Here is an 18,580-nt window from a genome sequence, read left to right as displayed (position 1 = left end):
AGATCCAAAAACAATTGCCTTATTTGAATACCTCTCATTTCTATTAATGCCCCTTCCGTTAAGTACTTTCAGTCTGCATCTCTGAATAGTTTGATCAGGTTACACCAATTTAATTTGGGTACAACACACACAAAGTAGGCATATTGTCTATTTTCCAATCCTTTTTTCTTTTCACCTATTAGAATTTGGGTACAACACACAAAGTATGCATTTCGTCTTTTTCCAATTTAGCTATCACAGAAATCAGGACCATTGATTTGAAATTTATAACTATAAACTAAATTTTCAAAGATTATTGAGCATGAGTAACCAACTATTTCAGAAATGCTCTCTGGTTTAAAACAATTGGAAACATATGCTGTACACTCCATGGAAAAAGGAAAAGAACGAAGCATGATGCCCTCCTTAATATTTGTCTGGTTGTAAATTCACGATGACAGTACTATTTTGTTTTTGGGGTTAATTAGGAATTTAGGAGTACTTGCATGATGGAGCCATATATATATACATAGTCAAAGCAATTAAGGTGGGAGGTTGAGCAACAACAGGTTACAGGGTGGGGTTCATTAATATGTGCTGCTACTTAATTTGCAGACTGAGATTGCTAGCTTTGTAAAGGGCGGACAAATAAGGAGAAATGCGAACTATCATAGACCAAACGGTTCACACGGAACAAAACAGTCGATGCGGTCTAGTTTTAAGTTGATGAAGAGAGAAGAAAGAAAGAAACCAGGTTTAACCAAGCCCATAATTACAAGAGCTTCTAAGTTCTAAGTGCACCCTAAATTATGATCAGTTACACCCAGCTCTTAATAATTCTGAAATTAGTGTAAAATGACTGATCACATCATTAAACTCCCATAATCATAGTAAACTAAGGATAGGTGCATCTCCCAAAAGAAAAAGGAAACTTCTGCTCTATCACATTACATAATATGCCAAAATAGAATGAGAACACTACATGCATACAAGGTTGTGGCAGCCAATAGCATCCAAATACCCTGAATATCATACAAATAACAACCACTGCAAACTATAGCACCCCAGATGCCCTGAATATCAAACAAAAAACAGCCACTACTTCAAACTATAGCGCCCGATCCCGAAAACTGTCTGTTTTATCAAGTCTAGCTGTACCTGAGCTTGATGATTCACCCATTGTTGCATCAGGAGAAACTGCTCTCTGTGACAAATCTTTCTTCAGAGAAGTTGGTAGACCTGAAATCTCCTGAAAAATAAAAGAAGTAACCACCAAAAGCAAATATAAGTTAACATGTCTATACATGGGGCAAAAATCCTGCAGGCTAGTATTGTTCACCATCAGTCCAATTGGGGTTGGGGACCCCATTTTAGAAGATTCCTACGATTATTAGTAAAAATGAGAGAAAAGAGTTAAACAAAGAGCTACTAGCATTGCAAATGGGTAACTTAACAACTCCAGATTACCTTCATCAAATGCAACCTCAAGTCACAAGGTCGAACTTGATTTCCAATGCATGCCATAACAAATTTTGAATAATTAAACAATACATCAGCAGCAGCTTGCTTCTTCTCTTCAATCTAAATAAAATAAAAAAGCCAACATAGGAGGAATTTAAGTCATTTCAGAAATTAAGAAGTAGTTCATCAGACTTCCAACACCAGAAACCAGTTTATTGAAAACATAAATGAGAGTACAAAATTGAAACATTAAACCACTTTCTCACAAACTATTTAAGTCAATATGAACTTGAAAAGGTACCAAAGGTTCACAGTCACCTATTTAGTATCTCTATCGACAAAAGAAACGAGAGGTGAAATGTGAGATTTATAAAACAATACACACATGTTCATGAATCATGGATCTTCCATACTCAGTTGTAACAACTGGGATTAATCTCGATATGTTTCTCCTGCCATGTCACCCTATATCATGCAAAATAATCGTCTCCCACAACAATTCAATCATTCTATTTTTTATCATTTTAGAGAACATAACATATGCAATGTGTGATATATCACCCAAAACCCAACTGGGACATGATGAATTTTAGACTTATGGGCCAAGCAAATTCCAACTGGGACATCCAAATCCAATACATAATCTTCCAATATGTAAATTCTACATAGAGGTCACAAAATGATTAACCCTCCACACACACATGCACCAAAACTTTCAATCTGCTGCTGAAAATATAAAGACTCAAAATTTCACACCCACGCCAAGCATCCATAAGATTTCCAAAACCCAACGTAAAAGAAAAACTAAATACAATAAGAAATATGTAAATCCCCGATAAATCGAATTTTGATGAGGTGGTTGGATTTAGGTGCTGTTTCGATGGTTAGAGGCGGTGCAGGTGTTGATGATATATTGATAAGACCAGAATTCAAACGAAAATCTGATTTCTTTTAGAAAAAATTAGTATTAAAGATTAAAGCTTGGAAACTGTACCTCGTAATCTTCTTTCATGGCGGAGACTCTGCGTCTATGGTTCTTCCCAAAAATAGGTAAGAGAAAAGGAAGTTGGAACCTGCCACTATAGACATGAATAGAAGAATTAAATTATATATATGTATAAAGTTTAAAAAGCACGAATTTAAAATCAAATGGCCTATTAGCTCAGCTGGTTAGAGCGTCGTGCTAATAACGCGAAGGTCGCAGGTTCGAGACCTGCATGGGCCACATATTTTTTATGATTAATTTGGGTCACATCTCTTCCCAGGTTGTTGGGTACTTGTTGAAAACATTCGTTCAATAATTCGTGGTCTGGGACTGTAAATCGACGAGAAACTCTTTATTAATCTTAATATAATAGTAGTCATATGTTCAATAAAAGTCTGAAGTTAAGTTTTGATACGTTTAACTTGTAAAGCTCTTTATTAATATTTAGATAATAGAAGTTGAATTTAAGTTTTAATATGTTCAACTCGTAAAGCTCTTTATTAATATTTATATAATTTGTGTATGCCAAGTAAATGAATCATCCTTTACTTTTTTATAGATGAATCACCAACAAATTCATGACATAAAAAAGAGTTGTTTGCAAACTTGCACTCGTGACTTGTAGCATATGTACCATCAAATAAGACTATGTAAATTAGCTTGATACTACTCGAGTTCAATTTTATTTTGGCTCATTCTATCTCTGCTCAAATTTTAAAAAGAAAAAAAAACAAACAAACAACATAAAACAAAATACTTTAAACCAAGCCAAGCTCAAACTTGATATATTTTAAACAAGCCAAGCTCGAGTATAATAGTATTTGGCTTGATTCCGCTTGTTTACACCCTACTAATAAGAAAGGAAGCCATCAAATCTGGTATCGAAAACCCATAGACAGTAGGATAGTTGTCAATTTTGAATTGGAAAATATCAAAGGGTGGAAATGGTACTACAAAAAGAGATCAAGAGATTTGATATCTTTTGTATTACCATTTGCTCCAAGTTAGTTTATAGCCATTGATGGTAGCAAAAGCTGTCAAATTGGAGGCCACCCAAATTTGGAAGGAGGCTGAGCTCAAACCAAGTTGGAGCAAATGGTATTTCAAAGAGAGTTGGAAAAATGCCACTAAAATTGAAGCAACGCAAAAATGCACAACAAGCATGACATTGCATCGGTATTATAATGGTCAGCATATGCCTTCAAATATATCAATCAGACCAATGCCTAGGCTTAGATTGGATAGAATAAATAAGTAAATTCATGTATAAACTTCCAGCATGAAGAAAGAAAATGGAAAGAAAATATATTAGTTATAAGGAGAAACATATCCCTTCTAATCCTCACAATAATGGTGGGATTAATGGGGATAAATTTCCCCTTATGACCACTCCATCTTCTTCCTTCAAGTTAGAAGACATTCCTATCTTCTTTCTTCAATACACATTAATCTAGCCCCATTTATCCTATTCAATCCAATTCTAAGCATCAAACAATGCCTAGTGCCCAGTACTCTTTGCAGCTACTTCATTGCCAATTTCATCATCATTGAAACAAGAGGGGTACACACTATGGAGGCAGGCCTTACTGTGACGACAGCTACAATAAACTGGACTATTGATTACCATACATTAAAAGACAACGATTCTAGCAGTCTCAATTAAAACTTAAGAAATCAAAGTTCAAATCCATATGACAATATAAACTGTAACAACTAGCAGTTTTAAAGCATGAGCATACAAAATGCTAAAGGTAATGATCAGTTTAAGCCACGGCAAGTGCAAAGTACAACTCCCAAAGAACAGCAACAAGGTGTAAATTAAAATTGCACAAAAGAGAAATTATAAAAAGAGGATGACATAAGATCATGTTTCTCTGGAAGGGCCCTTCTTTGCAGCCTCAGCAGCTGCTTTCTCTGCCTCTATCTCAGCAACAATAGCATCAATTTCAGCTTCTTCAAGTTGCCGCAGACCTTTATCCTTTGTCATCACAGCAACTTCTATGTTCTTCCCTCCACTTTCAACAACCTATAAGTGAGATTTACACAATTTGAAAGTTATGCTTCTTAAGAATAAAAGATGTAAAGTTCTCTTCCCAAGTCAGAACACTTGTTCCCTGCATCAAACCTCACGGTAACATGAGAACAAATAAACTTTAATGCCTTAATGGCACACTAGATATTTGGCTATTTGTGTCTGAAAGCACTCTGAATAGATGATATGACACAGTTTTAGCTGCTCATAACTTATAATTTCACATGCTAAGTAACTCGGTCATTAGTGCTAGCAATAAACTAGTTGTGGCATTCTAGTATGATCAAACTCTGAGATTTATGATATATTTAACAGATCAGTTTACCATGTGTGAGTAGAGTATAATATCTGTTCCTTTTCAAAACCAGTGCATTGCTACAGCATGTATGAACAATGGAACTAAAATTGGCTATCATTTCAATTTGCATATATGACTTCACCATTATATCAAAATTTGACACCCCACCTATTGCCTCAGGATTTCCAAAGATTTACTGCCTTCCCTTTAATGCGATTTAGAAAACTTTAAATGTTACAGAAGGTTTGAAACATTGAACTGATGAACTGATGAATGCTAAATCAAGTGCACTGAATTGAACTTGGATTTGGGACATAAAAAAAAAGTTGCACAATCAGTCATAGAGAACAGAAAATCATATGCAACAAATAAAACAAGTCCAAAGAACTCACCTCAAGCAAAGCACGGATTGCAAGCTTTATGGTTTCTTGCCCAGAAGTTTCTTTGTAGTTTTTCTCCAGAAATTCCCGTATCGAATTGGAGTTTCTTCCAGTTGCATTAGCTTTCCATGCGGAAAAAGTTCCAGAAGGATCTGTCTGATAAAGTGATGGTGCACTCGTGTAAGGATCAAATCCGACGATCAAAGTTGAAAGACCAAATGGTCTCACACCACCACTCTGTGTGTACTTCTGCTGAAGACCAGCAATGTAGCGCGTTATATATTCAACTGTTACTGGATCCTCAACAGTAAGCCTGTGGCTTTGACATTCAATTCGTGCCTTGTTTATCAAGACACGAGCATCTGCTTTGAGCCCAGCACAGGCTAGAGCAATGTGAGTATCCAGGTTCACAATCTTCCTCACTGATCTGCACAGCAAAAGCAACAAAATAATTAGAAGGTAGTCAACACCAGGATCTCCTTTTTCTTTTGGCTGAGAAACACTAGGATATATTATGAATTACAAAATTCATAAACTTAAAAGATGATTGATTTATGACTTAAATTGCAATCTAAATGACCATATGATATGTGGCTAGTGGTCCTGTCAAAGGGTATGCCTGCAAAGGGCAGCATATACAACATACAATTCCCCCAAATAAAAACAAGGCCCCAATTTAGTGATCTTGAAACATGCATCATACACCCATATCAAGGCCAAAATAACTTACATATTTGGCTGTGCATTACTAAGATAAATTTTTTAATAACTTCTCCAGTGACCATCTTAATTCATATCGCAGTAAAAAATTTAGACTGCTCAATCAAATATATTGTGTCAGAAATTTGAGGGGCCTTAATCAGTTAGTCTTCTAAAAGAGTCTACTTCACTTTCATAATATATTGGAGCTGATTAGGATTTCCAAGTATGATTACCGATATTTTGAACAAAAGGGCACTCTAAGAGTCAAGAAACAAATCAAACACAATCTTTGTCTTCTGATTACACTGAAATTTCCATAATAAAATTTCCATTTTGTTTGTTCAAAAAAGCAACTTGAAATGCTATATGTACAAGGTAAATCAACCCAATTAACATATTACATTCTATAAGTTTCAATGTTGATTCAAGTGAAATTAGAAAATCGATATCATATAAAAACCCTAACCCTAGCCGTAACATTATTTGCCCTCTATTAGATCAAACCCAAGAAAATTATTGTGAGAGAGGGACCAAACCTGGAGTCTTGGAGCTTGGCGGTGGACTTCTTTTCGACGCCGAGAACGATGGTGTCGGTGCCGCGAACGCCGACGGCCGCGTTACCCTTACGCACCGCTTCGAGCGCGTATTCGACTTGAAAGAGATGACCATCTGGGGAAAAAACTGTTATGGCTCTGTCGTACCTCGCCATCGTTCTACTGTCTTCTTCTTGTTCTTCTGATCTGGTCTTAGTTGTGAGCTGCTCACTTTGTTTGGAGCTTCGCAGTCACAATTATATGATGCAACTCTCAACTTAGGCCACAAGTCACTTGTTAATTTCTTTTCGTAAACCTGGGCAAAATGGTCATTCGAGTTTTGAGCTTTCACATATTTTTGGTTTTTTTTTTTTTAGTAATGCTACACTTACTATATTTTTATACCACAATTTCATATTATCTTATATAGCATTTATACATTGGACACTAAAAATTTAAAAATAAAACCTAAAAAAGGAAAAAGAAATACCCTTTCAGTAAATTAATGACACATCAGGTGAGATACAAATGTAGAAAAAAAAAAAGTGGGACAACTAGCATTATTATTTTGTTTTGTTTTTCATGTTATTATTATTAGGGGTGGGTCGGTGTCGGTAACCCCCACAAAATGGGGGTTACCAAATGGGGTTACCGACTACCGAACTAATCCCAATTATATGGCATAGGAAGGAGCCACCATCGTTCTGACCTACCGTCAGTTACTGACATTTCAGTGTCGATTGGGTTCGGTCAGCGGTAATGAAGGTGTTGGTTGAGATTTTGGTGGTTCGATAAGGATGGGTTCAAGCCCGATTCTAACACCGATTGGGTTGATGCGATTCAATTTGACTGTCGATATCTAAAAACCACCACACATGATCGAACTGATCAGTTCGGAGTCGATCGGTTCGATTTGTTGGGAATAAAACCTAGCCCTAATTATTATTAATATTATTATTATTTCACATATTTTTTGCTTTCACAAACCTAAATGATATGCTTTTTTTATTACAAGGGAGGAGGAGGGTTCAAACCCGGGTGTGTAAGGGGGAAGCTTTTTATATTCAGCCAATTAGGTCAACCCCAGTTCACCTAAATGACATGCTCAAACATAACATAACATAATTCAAACATAACATGACACGGCTCAATTGTCACAGCTAATTTATATTTGTTTGTTTATCATTCCTTTTTTTTTCCCTTCCTAAAGGCAATGTTTATTTCTTGACTACACGTGATCTTCTTCATAATTTCCTCATCTCAAAATTTTAGTCAATTTTTCTTTATATGTTATCTCCACTCTGGTACCTTTAAATACACATTAAATTGTATATTTAAAGGACATTTAAGGCAATTTTCTCTTGCTAGACATTATGTTGTGATACCATCAATTAATTAGTACCATACATTTTGGCCTTATCAAGGTTGTCAATAAGATTTCATTTTCTGTTTCTGTTTGGATGATTACACCAAATCACCAATGCTCAGAAAATTCAGGAGCTTTTGCTACCCTTTAGAAAGCCTTATCATTAATGGGAAATGGTCCAATGGATGGTTTTGTAGCCCATGTCATGTTTGTAGAGAAAGGAATGTTGTTGCAGATCGCTTGGCCAGACTCGGGTTATCACTGGGCTTAGCCTATCTTATGATAGTTAAGGATGTTCTGGTTGAAACTGACTGGGACTTCTAGGCCTCCGTTGATTTGTTTGCAGTTTCTTTACATTTTTCTGGGCTTTAGCAAATATAACACCTTTCTTTTCTCACATCAGAGCAAAACTTTTATATTTCTTTCCATAAGAACCACCAATTCTCATTATTCCAGGCTACATATGAAGGAACCAAACAAGCAAAGCACAGAAGTTCAAATCAGGTAATGGGGCTTGTGACCTTTTGATCTGCATAATTTAGAGGAAAATTGGATATACATCTCTTATGTACAGTGTATGTTGTATTTTCCAAGGACCATATTATCTAATTTTACATCAAAAGTAAGAAAATTGTTTGCTTGGGTTTGCTTGATGTTGGAAGTTAGGCTGTTATTTTAGTGAGTGAAAGAATGGTGGACACCATCAACTTGTAGTCAATTGGCTTTGTTAGATAAGCATCCATGCCCACCTCCAAGCATTTGGCTTCATCTGATGACATTGCATGAGCCGTTAGAGCAACAATCGGAATGTGTGAACTAGTCCCCTCTTCTGATTTCCTGATTGCTTTTGTTGCTTCATAACCATCCATCTTTGGCATCTGATTCACAGAAACAAACAAGTTCTTAAACTTCATGCTGTAAGCCTATCCACAGTCCACACAAATTTACATGGTAAAATGGCAAATTTGTATATAAATTTCAAAGAAACATCTAATTGCTAGCACAAAAAAATCTATTTAGAAGTCCCTGAATTTGTATCAGGCAAATCTATACTTATTCCAAGATCAATCTAAACTCAATTCGAGTCTAGAAATTTTGTTTGAAATTAGTCCAGTTAAGGCCAATTCAAAAGTTTGGACTTAACATATCAAGTTTTAGAGTAGTTCCTTGAAATTGTCAGTCATAGGGGTTTCTTTAGTCTTAAGTAGAGTTTATACCTCTGAAATGCTAACTCCTTACTTTTTTCAATATGAAACCATGAATAATGTTACAAAGAAAACATAGATTTAAGAGCTTTAGAAAATGAACCGTCTTCTAATTCTTACCTGACAATCCATTAGAACCAAGTCATATGGACAGGGGCCCCAAATTTCATTTTCTGAATTCATATGCTCATCTTTCAAGTGAAATTCCCTTCTACAATCTTCAGCATTGAGCATACAATTCAGAGCATCTACTGCCTGCAGTCCATCAGCCACAGCAATTACCGTAGCCCCCATTTTTTCTAGCATTATTGTTGCAACTCTCTGCAGTACTGGTGTATCTTCTGCAAGCAGTATGCGTAGGCCTTCAAGAGATTTCTGTTGATTCACAGATTTTCTTGTATATAAATTACCATTCTCTTTAGGACCGCTGGTGATTGAATGTTGTTCTTGATTGGAATTTTCAAACTGAGGTTCTGTTGCATGAGATGCTTGACTGGTGCTCATTAATTTAGTTTCTGCACCTCCGATGTCATCTAAGCTGGACCCCATCTGATGTGAGTTTTTTTTCCTTGAACCAGTTTCTTTTGGTTGTACATGTGTGAGTTCAACTAAGCAGTTGTCAATCGTCTGGTATTGTGAGGAACAAGCTTTCCCGATCCTGTCTCTTTGTTTTTCTTCAATATGCAATGCAATTTTCGAATTAGAGTTATTCTTTTCACATATATCAGAATCATCAGAGCTGCCGACATAAAAATGAGTAGAATCAATCTCAAGACATTCATGCAAGTCACCTTCTTTTGTAGTAGTTCTCAAAGCATTTGGAGTTCTCCTCTGTGTTTCAAGATTTCTCTCTTTTATGACAGCTTCCAAAATATGAACCATTTTTGCCTTGTAAAGAGGTTTATTAACCATCAATATATACCCTTTTCTGCGGAGCTCCATCTTTATGGCATTGGAGGTATCATGATTCAGCATCCATGCAAACTTTGCTTTCCCGTAGTATTTGTCAAGGAAATTAAGCTGTTCCTTCCATATATCTGTGCTCAAGTCAAGCAGCTCTATATCGACAACCATGACGAAAGCTGGGTTCCTTATGTCATATATGGTTCGTAATTCAGCTTTCAAAGATTCACTTAGTGAATACTGTGAGTCAAAGCTGTTATGATGAGATGAATTTCTGCCTTGAAAGAGTTCCCGAAGAATTTGTGTCAGTTCATTCCACTCAGATGCTGCCAATGTGAACACTCCATTTTTACGTAACCACTGGGACATGATGAATCTACCCATGTTGCCATGTAGTGCAAGCAGCACCTGCATTCACATTCAAAAATTATAAGCAATTTTCTGTTTGATAGTTGCATAGATGAGTTGAGCAAGATTCTGTAGAATGTTATTGTTAAACAATCAATAGAAGAAAATTTCTGGAATTTGGATGAAATCCAAAGAAAGCAATTTTACTTACCACTACACTATGCTTTGCCAAATCTACTTGACAATGTTGCTCTGTGCCATCTGCAGGTGTATTGAGAACCAAGCATAATTGCATTAAAGTTCCTGGCCCATCCTTCTTTACAACCTTTATTTCTCCACCCATCTTGTTAACCTGTCATCACCAGTACAATTGTTTGTATGTAAAAGGAGATTCAACAACAAGGGGATGCAGCAAAGCATAACATTGTAAAAAAAGATAAATCAAAGATGGTGATTTCCTCCATTCTTTCCCTTTCACAAAGAGTTTCATCATGATATACAAGTTGCAGGTCAGGGTGATAACTGATTACAGTGGGCAGTTTTTAAACATGCAGCTGATCTTATGTTTCAAAGGTCATAATTTACAAAAAATTCAGATAATCTTTGTGTGTGTGTGTAGGTGTGCTTGGCATGTGATTATGCATGGTGATTTTCGTTGACATGCACGTACGACTGTTCTATATACTTAAGAAGCTGAACTCACCAATGTCCGTACAATGCATAGTCCAAGACCAGTGCCACCATGCCTGAAAAGATAACAAAGTTAAGGATGCCTGAAAATAAATTATTTTAAACCGCAGAAGTTAATGGCATCAAAAAGCAGTCGTCCATGTACGAAACTTGTTACCTTGTTAAGCATTAATGTTTCAGAAAAACCACATCGCACAATAGAAAGACCATTAAATTCTTTTCAAGGTTGAGTTAACATCATTTCTGATGTATTGATGACAAATATTACAAAATGATTCTGCTCTGTATTGAGCAAACTAAAGTCAAAACATATGCTACATTTGGTATGTGTATGGTGCGATGGGTGGAATTGTTGACAGTATAAGTTGTCCGACTGTTTGTAACAGCCCTCAACACAAAATTTAACGAATTCATCACCTAATTGTGGACAGTGGAAGCTGTTTAATATACTTACGTTCGAGTTGTTGAGGGATCAGCTTGCTCAAAGCTTTCAAAGACAGACTCCCATTTACTAGGATCAATTCCTGCAAAATATTGGAAAGAACGAAATGGTACAAGTTATCATAGATTAAAACGCTTTTGTTTGTTTGTTTGTTTGTCTCTGTGTGTGAGTGAAATAAGTACAATTTTTTCCATATAGCTTAAGCAGGTTCTTAGGTGCATACCGCAACCAGTGTCCTCAACTTCAAACCAAAGAATCATTTTGTTGTCTTTCTTGGGGGCCTTCTTTGCATGATTCCCTTGCTTCAGCTTTGGCTTATGTGAAGGCCGTAAATTTTTCTGATCGAGAAGGATTTTCCTGGTATCACCATAAGTGTGCAAGCTCTCACACGATCCTCTAAGTATAATGTGACCCGCTGGGAAACATTTGTCACGATTAATTATTCATATATAACACAAATTTTCCATAAAACAGCTAGAAAAGTCATCAGTATGAAAGTTGTACTTACATGTAGTAAACTTGATAGAATTGTTGATAAGATTAGCAAATATTTGAACAACTCTTGCAGAGTCTCCTCGAACTAATTTTGGCATATCGTCTGAAAAGAAGATTGATTAATTTGCTTGAAGAAAAATAGAATGACTGTTAATTTTCCACTAAGAAGATTAAAGTCTTACCAGAGAGATCTAAAACAGTCTCAACATTGTGATTAATGCACTGCACAGAGAACATATCAAAGAGCCCCTCAAGTTCTCTTCCCAAGTCAAACTCAGCTTCTTCCAACACCAGTTTTCCAGATTCAACCTGTACAACATATTTCACAATTGATTTTCTTAGTCAGAAATTTTCATAACATTTTTTTTCAATATGAAAAATTAAACATGAATGTAATCTCTCCAACAAATATCTTATGCAATGCATGTGTCACCCCCCATGTAAATCTCTCCAACAAACCACCTCTCCAATTAATTTGCATTAATCGTTTTCTTTCATAATAACCAGTCAACAATTTCTTCATTGGTTAAATGGCTCAAAACAAAATAATCAGCTTGTATTTAAATCTCACCTTGCTCAGATCCAATATGTTGTTAAGAAGTCGAAGTAGAGCTGTTGAACATTTTCTAATCTGGGTAACTGTGGAATATTGTTCGTTTGTAAGGCAGTCATCACTGATAAGAATGTCCAGTAACCCAATCACTGCAGCCATGGGTGTCCTCAATTCATGACTGCAATGCAACAAAGTGACATATACTTTGATTAGGTCAGCAATAAAACACAATATACTTAATAGTCCATGAATATCAATAATGGGTTGGTTGCATGATCCCACATGCCCTAGTTACAGAAAGATTCTATATGATCACATCATAAGATATACCATTGTTAACTCAAAATGCTAAATTACCTACCTCATATTTGCTAGAAATTGGCTTTTATAGTTGCTAGATGCCTCTGCCCTTCTTCTTGCATCAAGATGACTTATCAGCTCTGCCCTTAGTTTCATTTCCTTTGATACTCCATTTGTCAGTATGAAAATGCAAATGCATCCAATGACTAGAATACATAATGATGCAGATATCAATATAACCAATGTTTTCAAGGCTCTCTCATCTACCTTCCCCATTATATATTTTCTTGGAATTATGATAACCCCTACCTGCACAAAGTTTAACTTGATTCAGTTTCTCACTAGGTGCTAATTGGTTACAAACTTACTGAAAGAATCGTTGACAGTTGGACTTAAAATGATATAGAGAAACTTGTTCTTCATAATCACCATTCAAGTATCAAACAACAATTTTTAATGTTAAGAGGAGAGTTATGCCATAATATGGTCAAAGCTTACCAGAGGGAGTCTCTTTAATTTTAGAAAAAATGAGTCAATGTAATATTGCTGGTGTCCGAGCCTTGCATTCTCTTCATGAACCTCATGTCTAGGTGGAAACTCATTGCCATAGGCTCTCTGTAACCACTCAGCTCCCATTCGTATTATATGATCCTCAGAATCGTTAGCCATCATAAGCTTGGGTCCTCTAGTTGAATTCCTTAAAAGAGGAGCATTTGTGGAAGTAGCAAGTAAGTAACCTTCTTGAGATGTTAAGTAAATATGTCCACTGTGAAATTCAACAAGTTCTTTCATCAGCTGCCCAACACTATACAGTGCTGTAGTAACACCCACAACAGCAACTATGCTTTTGTTGGAAGAGTCAGAAACTGGCAGTGCTGCTGATAGCAATGGTGAATCTGAATACTTGCTCACTGCCACATGCCATGTGGCTACACCATCTGGTACTTGTGAAAGGCCTGCTATATTGATTAGATCATCTGGCTGAATTTGGCTTGCTTTTCCCATCTTCTCACCAGTGACTGGATCAAGTGGCTCACGATACCATTTTGCAGAAACGTTACCATGCATGGATTGATCATTCCACTCCTGATGTGATGACAGCATACTAAGATCATAAGTTCCACTGGAACCGATTGAATAGTTTGCAAGATCAGAGTAGATGTAGTATGTGTTGTTACTCCTGTGATCTCTATGGAATGCCTGGATAAAACCATTTCTGTAATTGATAGTAATTGCATTAAGAGCTTTACGACTCGCAAACATTGCCCATGTTATAGCCCTCATCGATTCATATAGCTGCAAAGAGTAGAAATATATTACATAAAGAAATATGCTAAATAGTCTCAATCATATATGACACACAATAGCATAGCAAGAACAGAAGAATGGCATAACAATCAACCTCAACTTGCTCTGCTTGGCTGGCAGGTTTGCTGTATCGTCTGATTACGTACTCTGAAAGCTTAACCTGTGCAGCTGTTATTTCGGCTGTGGAATTCAAGATGTTCCACATCCGTAAAATGGGACGTTGTAGAAGTTCGTAACGGAGACCATATGCTAAGTTGCTCAGTGATTTTGCTGTGTAAATCCTTGTGAAATGCCAAGTCAGTATGGTTAATAGGCCAATTAAAATGGCTAGCATAACCTGCACCAGATCCTCAGTATAAGGTAATGTGTTAATCAACCAAAGTGAGGTTTGGAGGAATACTCATATTGACTTTTACTTTATAGAACAAATTTTCTCAATGACTGAAGTGGGTGCCCTTCTAACAATTAGCATATGAAATTTAACCATAAAAACAAGAAAGAAAAAAATTCATAGGTTTGACAAGTTGTGGTCACTGTTAAGCGACAAAACTTACTGGAAAGGAGAATATCACTCTTATCTGTTCAGTTTAAGTAATTAGCCCAAGTAAAGAAAACAAAAATGTTGGATTCATTCATTTGAGGACTGACCAGGTCACCCTAGAGTTTACTACTATAAGTAGATATGATTTTGGTATCCCAATCCAAGCACTTTTATATTCATGCAGGCTAATCAAATTTCAAAACTATGTGAATGAATTTCTACTAAACAGGCAGCAATTCACAGCACTGCAGAGTAAAAAATTTGACCAACCATGATAGCAAGGCGAGCCACAAAGACACTGTAGTATGATGAGAGGCAATGAGCATTTCCATACTGAAACTGGTCCCGTTCGACGTCCCTATGAAAGATTCTTCCACCCTGATCAGGAGTTGTGTTCCTTCTCCAAGGAGTAGCGAAACCCGAAATCCTATCAAACACCTTCCCTAGAGGAGTTCCCATTGCTGTGCTATTACTCGGTGAACAATATTCAGTACCATCACAAGGGCTTTCCTCTGCTTGTTGTCTTGCCATTAGTCCTGTAATAGCTAAGAGTATGCATTAGTAGACTTGTGTGAGTGTGAGTGTGAGTGTGAGTGTGTGTGTGTGTGTGTGTGTGTGAGAGAGAGAGAGAGAGAGAGAGTTGTTGGGTGGAGGAGGGTTGATTATAATATACTGCTTCTTGTGTCATTCCCCACTTTTTGAAGGCAAAGAGGCACATTTGCTTATTGCAATTGCTGTGAGTGGGGAGTTGTGGTGTGTTTTATTCCTCATCCACAGCATCAATGCCACATCTCTCCCCTCCTTTTCCAATTGCCCTTTGTTAAATTCTGCGTTATCTGGTGATTTTGGATGCAGTTGTTTAAGCCATCAGTCACCAGACACTGAACCAAACCTTGGCACCATTACAGCTATCTGAGAATTACATGATGTGGGTTAGCCAGGGCCCACAATCCTCATACCTAATAAAGAAACCTTATCAACTTCAAATATAGTTGAATGGGTACTGCCATTTATATCTTTTTATAAAAAAGATGAGTTTTATTCAAATTAAACAACTAGATTTAAGTTTTAATCTTCTGAATTATCCTTAAAACTAGTACTCTGGTCCAGCTGATACTGTTTTGGCAACTAAAGTTTGTTAAAAGACTAAATGGTTATTGGGTAAATAAACTTCGCCAAAGGTAAAGATCATTTGAGTAAAGGCACGTAGAGATGTCTCCTTTAAACTCACCTTGGAATTATGCTATTGGGTGAATACTGAAATGTTGGAGACTGAGGACAATTACTGAACATGAAGTGGACCTGAATAAAATGACCCTCTACTAGAATTGGATGGTGAGGTTCACTTAATTAGGATCCTTCGTTTGTCAACTGTCATGATGTTTTCTTATTCCGTCGGTTACGTCGGTAGGCTGAAATGATACGGAATAAAGCGTGTGGAGTATGTTGTAGGGGACAAAGTCCTAGATTATAGCCATAGAAAGGAGAAAGAAAGAGTTTCCGATGAAAATAGCCAAAATTTAGCCATTCTAATAAAAAATTAGCCATATTTCTCCAAACAAGTTTAAGTTTAGCCAAGATTTAATGTTGATGGATAAAAATACCTTTTTGGGTGGGGAATTTTTTTTGAATGGAGCCCATGTACTACATGTATACATCTCTATCATATAAATGAAGATCACACTATAAACATATTACGACTGCTCTATTAAAAAATGAAATGTTAAGTTAAACATGTTAGACAATTAATAAATATTAAAAACTTTGTCAAACTTATTTGAAAAGAGTTCAAGTACGCTAAAAGAGACTCAAGTATGTATTCGAAATGGTTGGAGTGCAAACTTGGAGAAATTATTCTATGTATCTGATACAACGCTATGTGATGTAATCAATTCAACGTGTCATAATATGGGTAAATGTTATTAATGCTATACTCTACTAATATAAATATACCGTCTAATAATACTCTTATACGTTAGATTGGTTACACTACGTAGTAGTGGTGCATCGGATATACCCAATAATTTTTCGCAAAGTTGAAGAAGTATTTTTGTTTTTACGATCCAAATTTGAGTAAAGTTAAACCTTTTTCTTTTGAAAAAATGACTATTTTCTAATATGAAGGCAAATGTTAAATAGCTAAACCGAGGGTAATGAGAACTTATCACCAAATTAGATGACATAATTAAAATGTTGTAACCCAACTTTTTGAGGGGCTAAAGAACAAGATCTCAGTAGTCATAAACTTTTTTGTGGCAAGTGGGGCTAGCTGCTGATAATAATCTTTACTCGATAAGGCTAAGGTGAGTGATGAAGGCGGCTTTATTAATTAAATTGGGAATGGATTAATACATAAATATGGGCGTGCACATGGCTCTTGACTTTGCATAATTCATCCTCTAGAACACATGATTTGTGATCCACATCACTACCCATCATCCAAAGTCTTTATGTAACATAACATTATATACTTGAATGGTGGTTTTGGATTTACCTTAAACATTAAATTACAAGCTGTGGTGCCAATTGCACTCTATGTCTATGCTTTTACTCCCATCTTATTTGTCAGGCTAAAAAGACCTAATTTAGAAAGTTGGAAACGATATTATTATCTATTGCCTTTGTTCTCACTAAACAACCAGCTAGTGGCACATCCTCTTTCTCTAGATATGTTGATAAATTACAATTGTCAATAGTTTAAAATATCAACTCATTTTTTAACCGCTTAAATTTTGTGTTCAGTGATTGTCTAACTTGATATTAAGATTTTAATTATAGAAAATCTTGAGTTTGAAACATTCAATCCTCATTCTCCATTGTTTTGTTAGTTTGTAAGGTGTAGGGTATAAAACGAGTTTATATCATTCAGCTTGCAGTTTTTTGCCTTTCTATTTGCAGAATGACACTGCATGCAATAAAAGTATTATATCATTATTAATTTCTAACCATTAAAATTTTTGGAATCAAAATTGGAGATATTATATTCATACTTTGGAGTTTTTCTTTCCAATTGCTTTATGTATCTTGATGATTTTAACTTTTAAACAAAGCAAGGTAAAGATTTTGGAGTACATAGGTAAAAAAGTCTTGTATGGCTTACAGCACTAAAGGTATTTATATAATGCATCCTACTTGGAAAACATACAGGTAAAAAAGTTGAAAAGACTAGGAGTCTAGGATCAACTTAAATAGACTAGGAGGATTAAGGAGTGAGGTGTATGCTGGTTTTGAAATCTCAAAAAGACGATCTCATGATCTTGTCATGTCTCAAATGTCTTGCATTGAAAAAATAAAATATCTTGACATAATATATAAGCTCTAGCCTCTAGGCATCATTCTCATATAAGTTGTTTTTGTAAAACAAGTTCTACCATAAATCATGACATTTGACATTTTCGCCGCTGGCCGGCTAGGTTAAGCTAAAGTGAAGAAATGGATGATTTATAGGGTGGATAAAAATGTATTATTAAGGCATGATAAGTCATCATTAAATATGATATGGCATCACACACAAGATTTTGAACGTCCTTTCTTTACCAATCCGTGTTGTAAAGGCAAGTTTTTTGACTCATGGCACATCTCAATTCATGAACTTTTTTTTTTTTTTTTTTTTTTTTTTAAAGCTCTTAAAGGAATACAATTGAGAAATCTTAGGTAAGATTGCTAATAACAATTGTCGGAATTCTATTGATTGGAAGAAAATAAGAAAATGCCTGGGTATGATTATGATAGAGGGGTGAGGATACTTGAAATCTAGAATCAAGAAAAAAAATCAAGTGGAGGAGAAATTGGCTTTGGGCAAGAGGAATATCATATGTGGGAGGATTTACAATAAAGAGGGATTTGATTCGTTACTTGAGACTTGCAAACGTCCGTGAGTCCATGACCATGAAGAAGAGCTAGCTTAGCCAGTGGTGTAGAATTAAAGGAATATTGGACACACACACCACATTTGTGCCTCTCAATCTCTAATGTTGGGGTTCCGTTAATGTACACACTACACACAAATGTATAATATTGTTGTGTGACATAAAGGTTGTACGTGATGGTGACGCACCC

The 18,580-nt window shown here is 35.9% G+C and overlaps 3 protein-coding genes and 1 non-coding gene across 7 annotated transcripts; 1 reads left to right on the top strand and 3 right to left on the bottom strand.

Annotated features, from left to right (window-relative positions):
- Positions 1–734: 734 nt before the first annotated feature.
- On the bottom strand, positions 735–2,531 carry LOC147284828 (uncharacterized). Its single transcript, XM_086245133.1, has 3 exons — positions 2,435–2,531; positions 1,447–1,560; positions 735–1,228 (listed from the first exon to the last, which is right to left on the bottom strand). Exons 1-3 carry the CDS (start codon positions 2,450–2,452, stop codon positions 1,088–1,090), a joined length of 273 nt encoding a protein of 90 aa, XP_086101259.1. The 5' UTR covers positions 2,453–2,531; the 3' UTR covers positions 735–1,087.
- Positions 2,532–2,591: 60 nt separating this feature from the next.
- Positions 2,592–2,665, top strand: TRNAI-AAU (transfer RNA isoleucine (anticodon AAU)). Its single transcript has one exon. It is a non-coding gene; the product is annotated as a tRNA-Ile (tRNA).
- Positions 2,666–4,072: 1,407 nt separating this feature from the next.
- On the bottom strand, positions 4,073–6,630 carry PAD2 (proteasome alpha subunit D2). Its single transcript, XM_086243597.1, has 3 exons — positions 6,374–6,630; positions 5,148–5,562; positions 4,073–4,451 (listed from the first exon to the last, which is right to left on the bottom strand). The coding sequence occupies exons 1-3, from the start codon at positions 6,544–6,546 to the stop codon at positions 4,290–4,292; spliced, it is 750 nt and encodes a 249-aa protein (XP_086099723.1). The 5' UTR covers positions 6,547–6,630; the 3' UTR covers positions 4,073–4,289.
- Positions 6,631–8,246: 1,616 nt separating this feature from the next.
- HK1 (histidine kinase 1) lies at positions 8,247–15,449 on the bottom strand. 4 transcript variants are annotated; one of them, XM_086243177.1, is made up of 14 exons: positions 14,792–15,449; positions 14,075–14,317; positions 13,171–13,968; positions 12,734–12,981; positions 12,391–12,550; positions 12,002–12,128; positions 11,833–11,922; positions 11,548–11,739; positions 11,337–11,406; positions 10,896–10,938; positions 10,404–10,544; positions 9,733–10,252; positions 9,062–9,615; positions 8,247–8,614 (listed from the first exon to the last, which is right to left on the bottom strand). In XM_086243177.1, exons 1-14 carry the CDS (start codon positions 15,050–15,052, stop codon positions 8,399–8,401), a joined length of 3,663 nt encoding a protein of 1,220 aa, XP_086099303.1. In that variant the 5' UTR covers positions 15,053–15,449; the 3' UTR covers positions 8,247–8,398. The 4 variants fall into 4 exon arrangements, with proteins under 4 accessions (XP_086099303.1, XP_086099302.1, XP_086099301.1 ...); XM_086243176.1 differs by having other exon boundaries at positions 9,062–10,252; positions 14,792–15,066; positions 15,195–15,448; XM_086243175.1 differs by having other exon boundaries at positions 9,062–10,252; positions 14,792–15,057; positions 15,195–15,448.
- Between the last annotated feature and the right edge of the window lie 3,131 nt (positions 15,450–18,580).

This window comes from Dryas octopetala, chromosome 5 (genome assembly GCF_963921425.1).
Source record: "Dryas octopetala chromosome 5, drDryOcto1.1, whole genome shotgun sequence".
Classification (NCBI taxonomy): Eukaryota; Viridiplantae; Streptophyta; class Magnoliopsida; order Rosales; family Rosaceae; genus Dryas; species Dryas octopetala.
The sequence above is the reverse complement of the archived record's forward strand: the minus strand, read 5'-3'. Positions and strand labels throughout refer to the sequence as shown.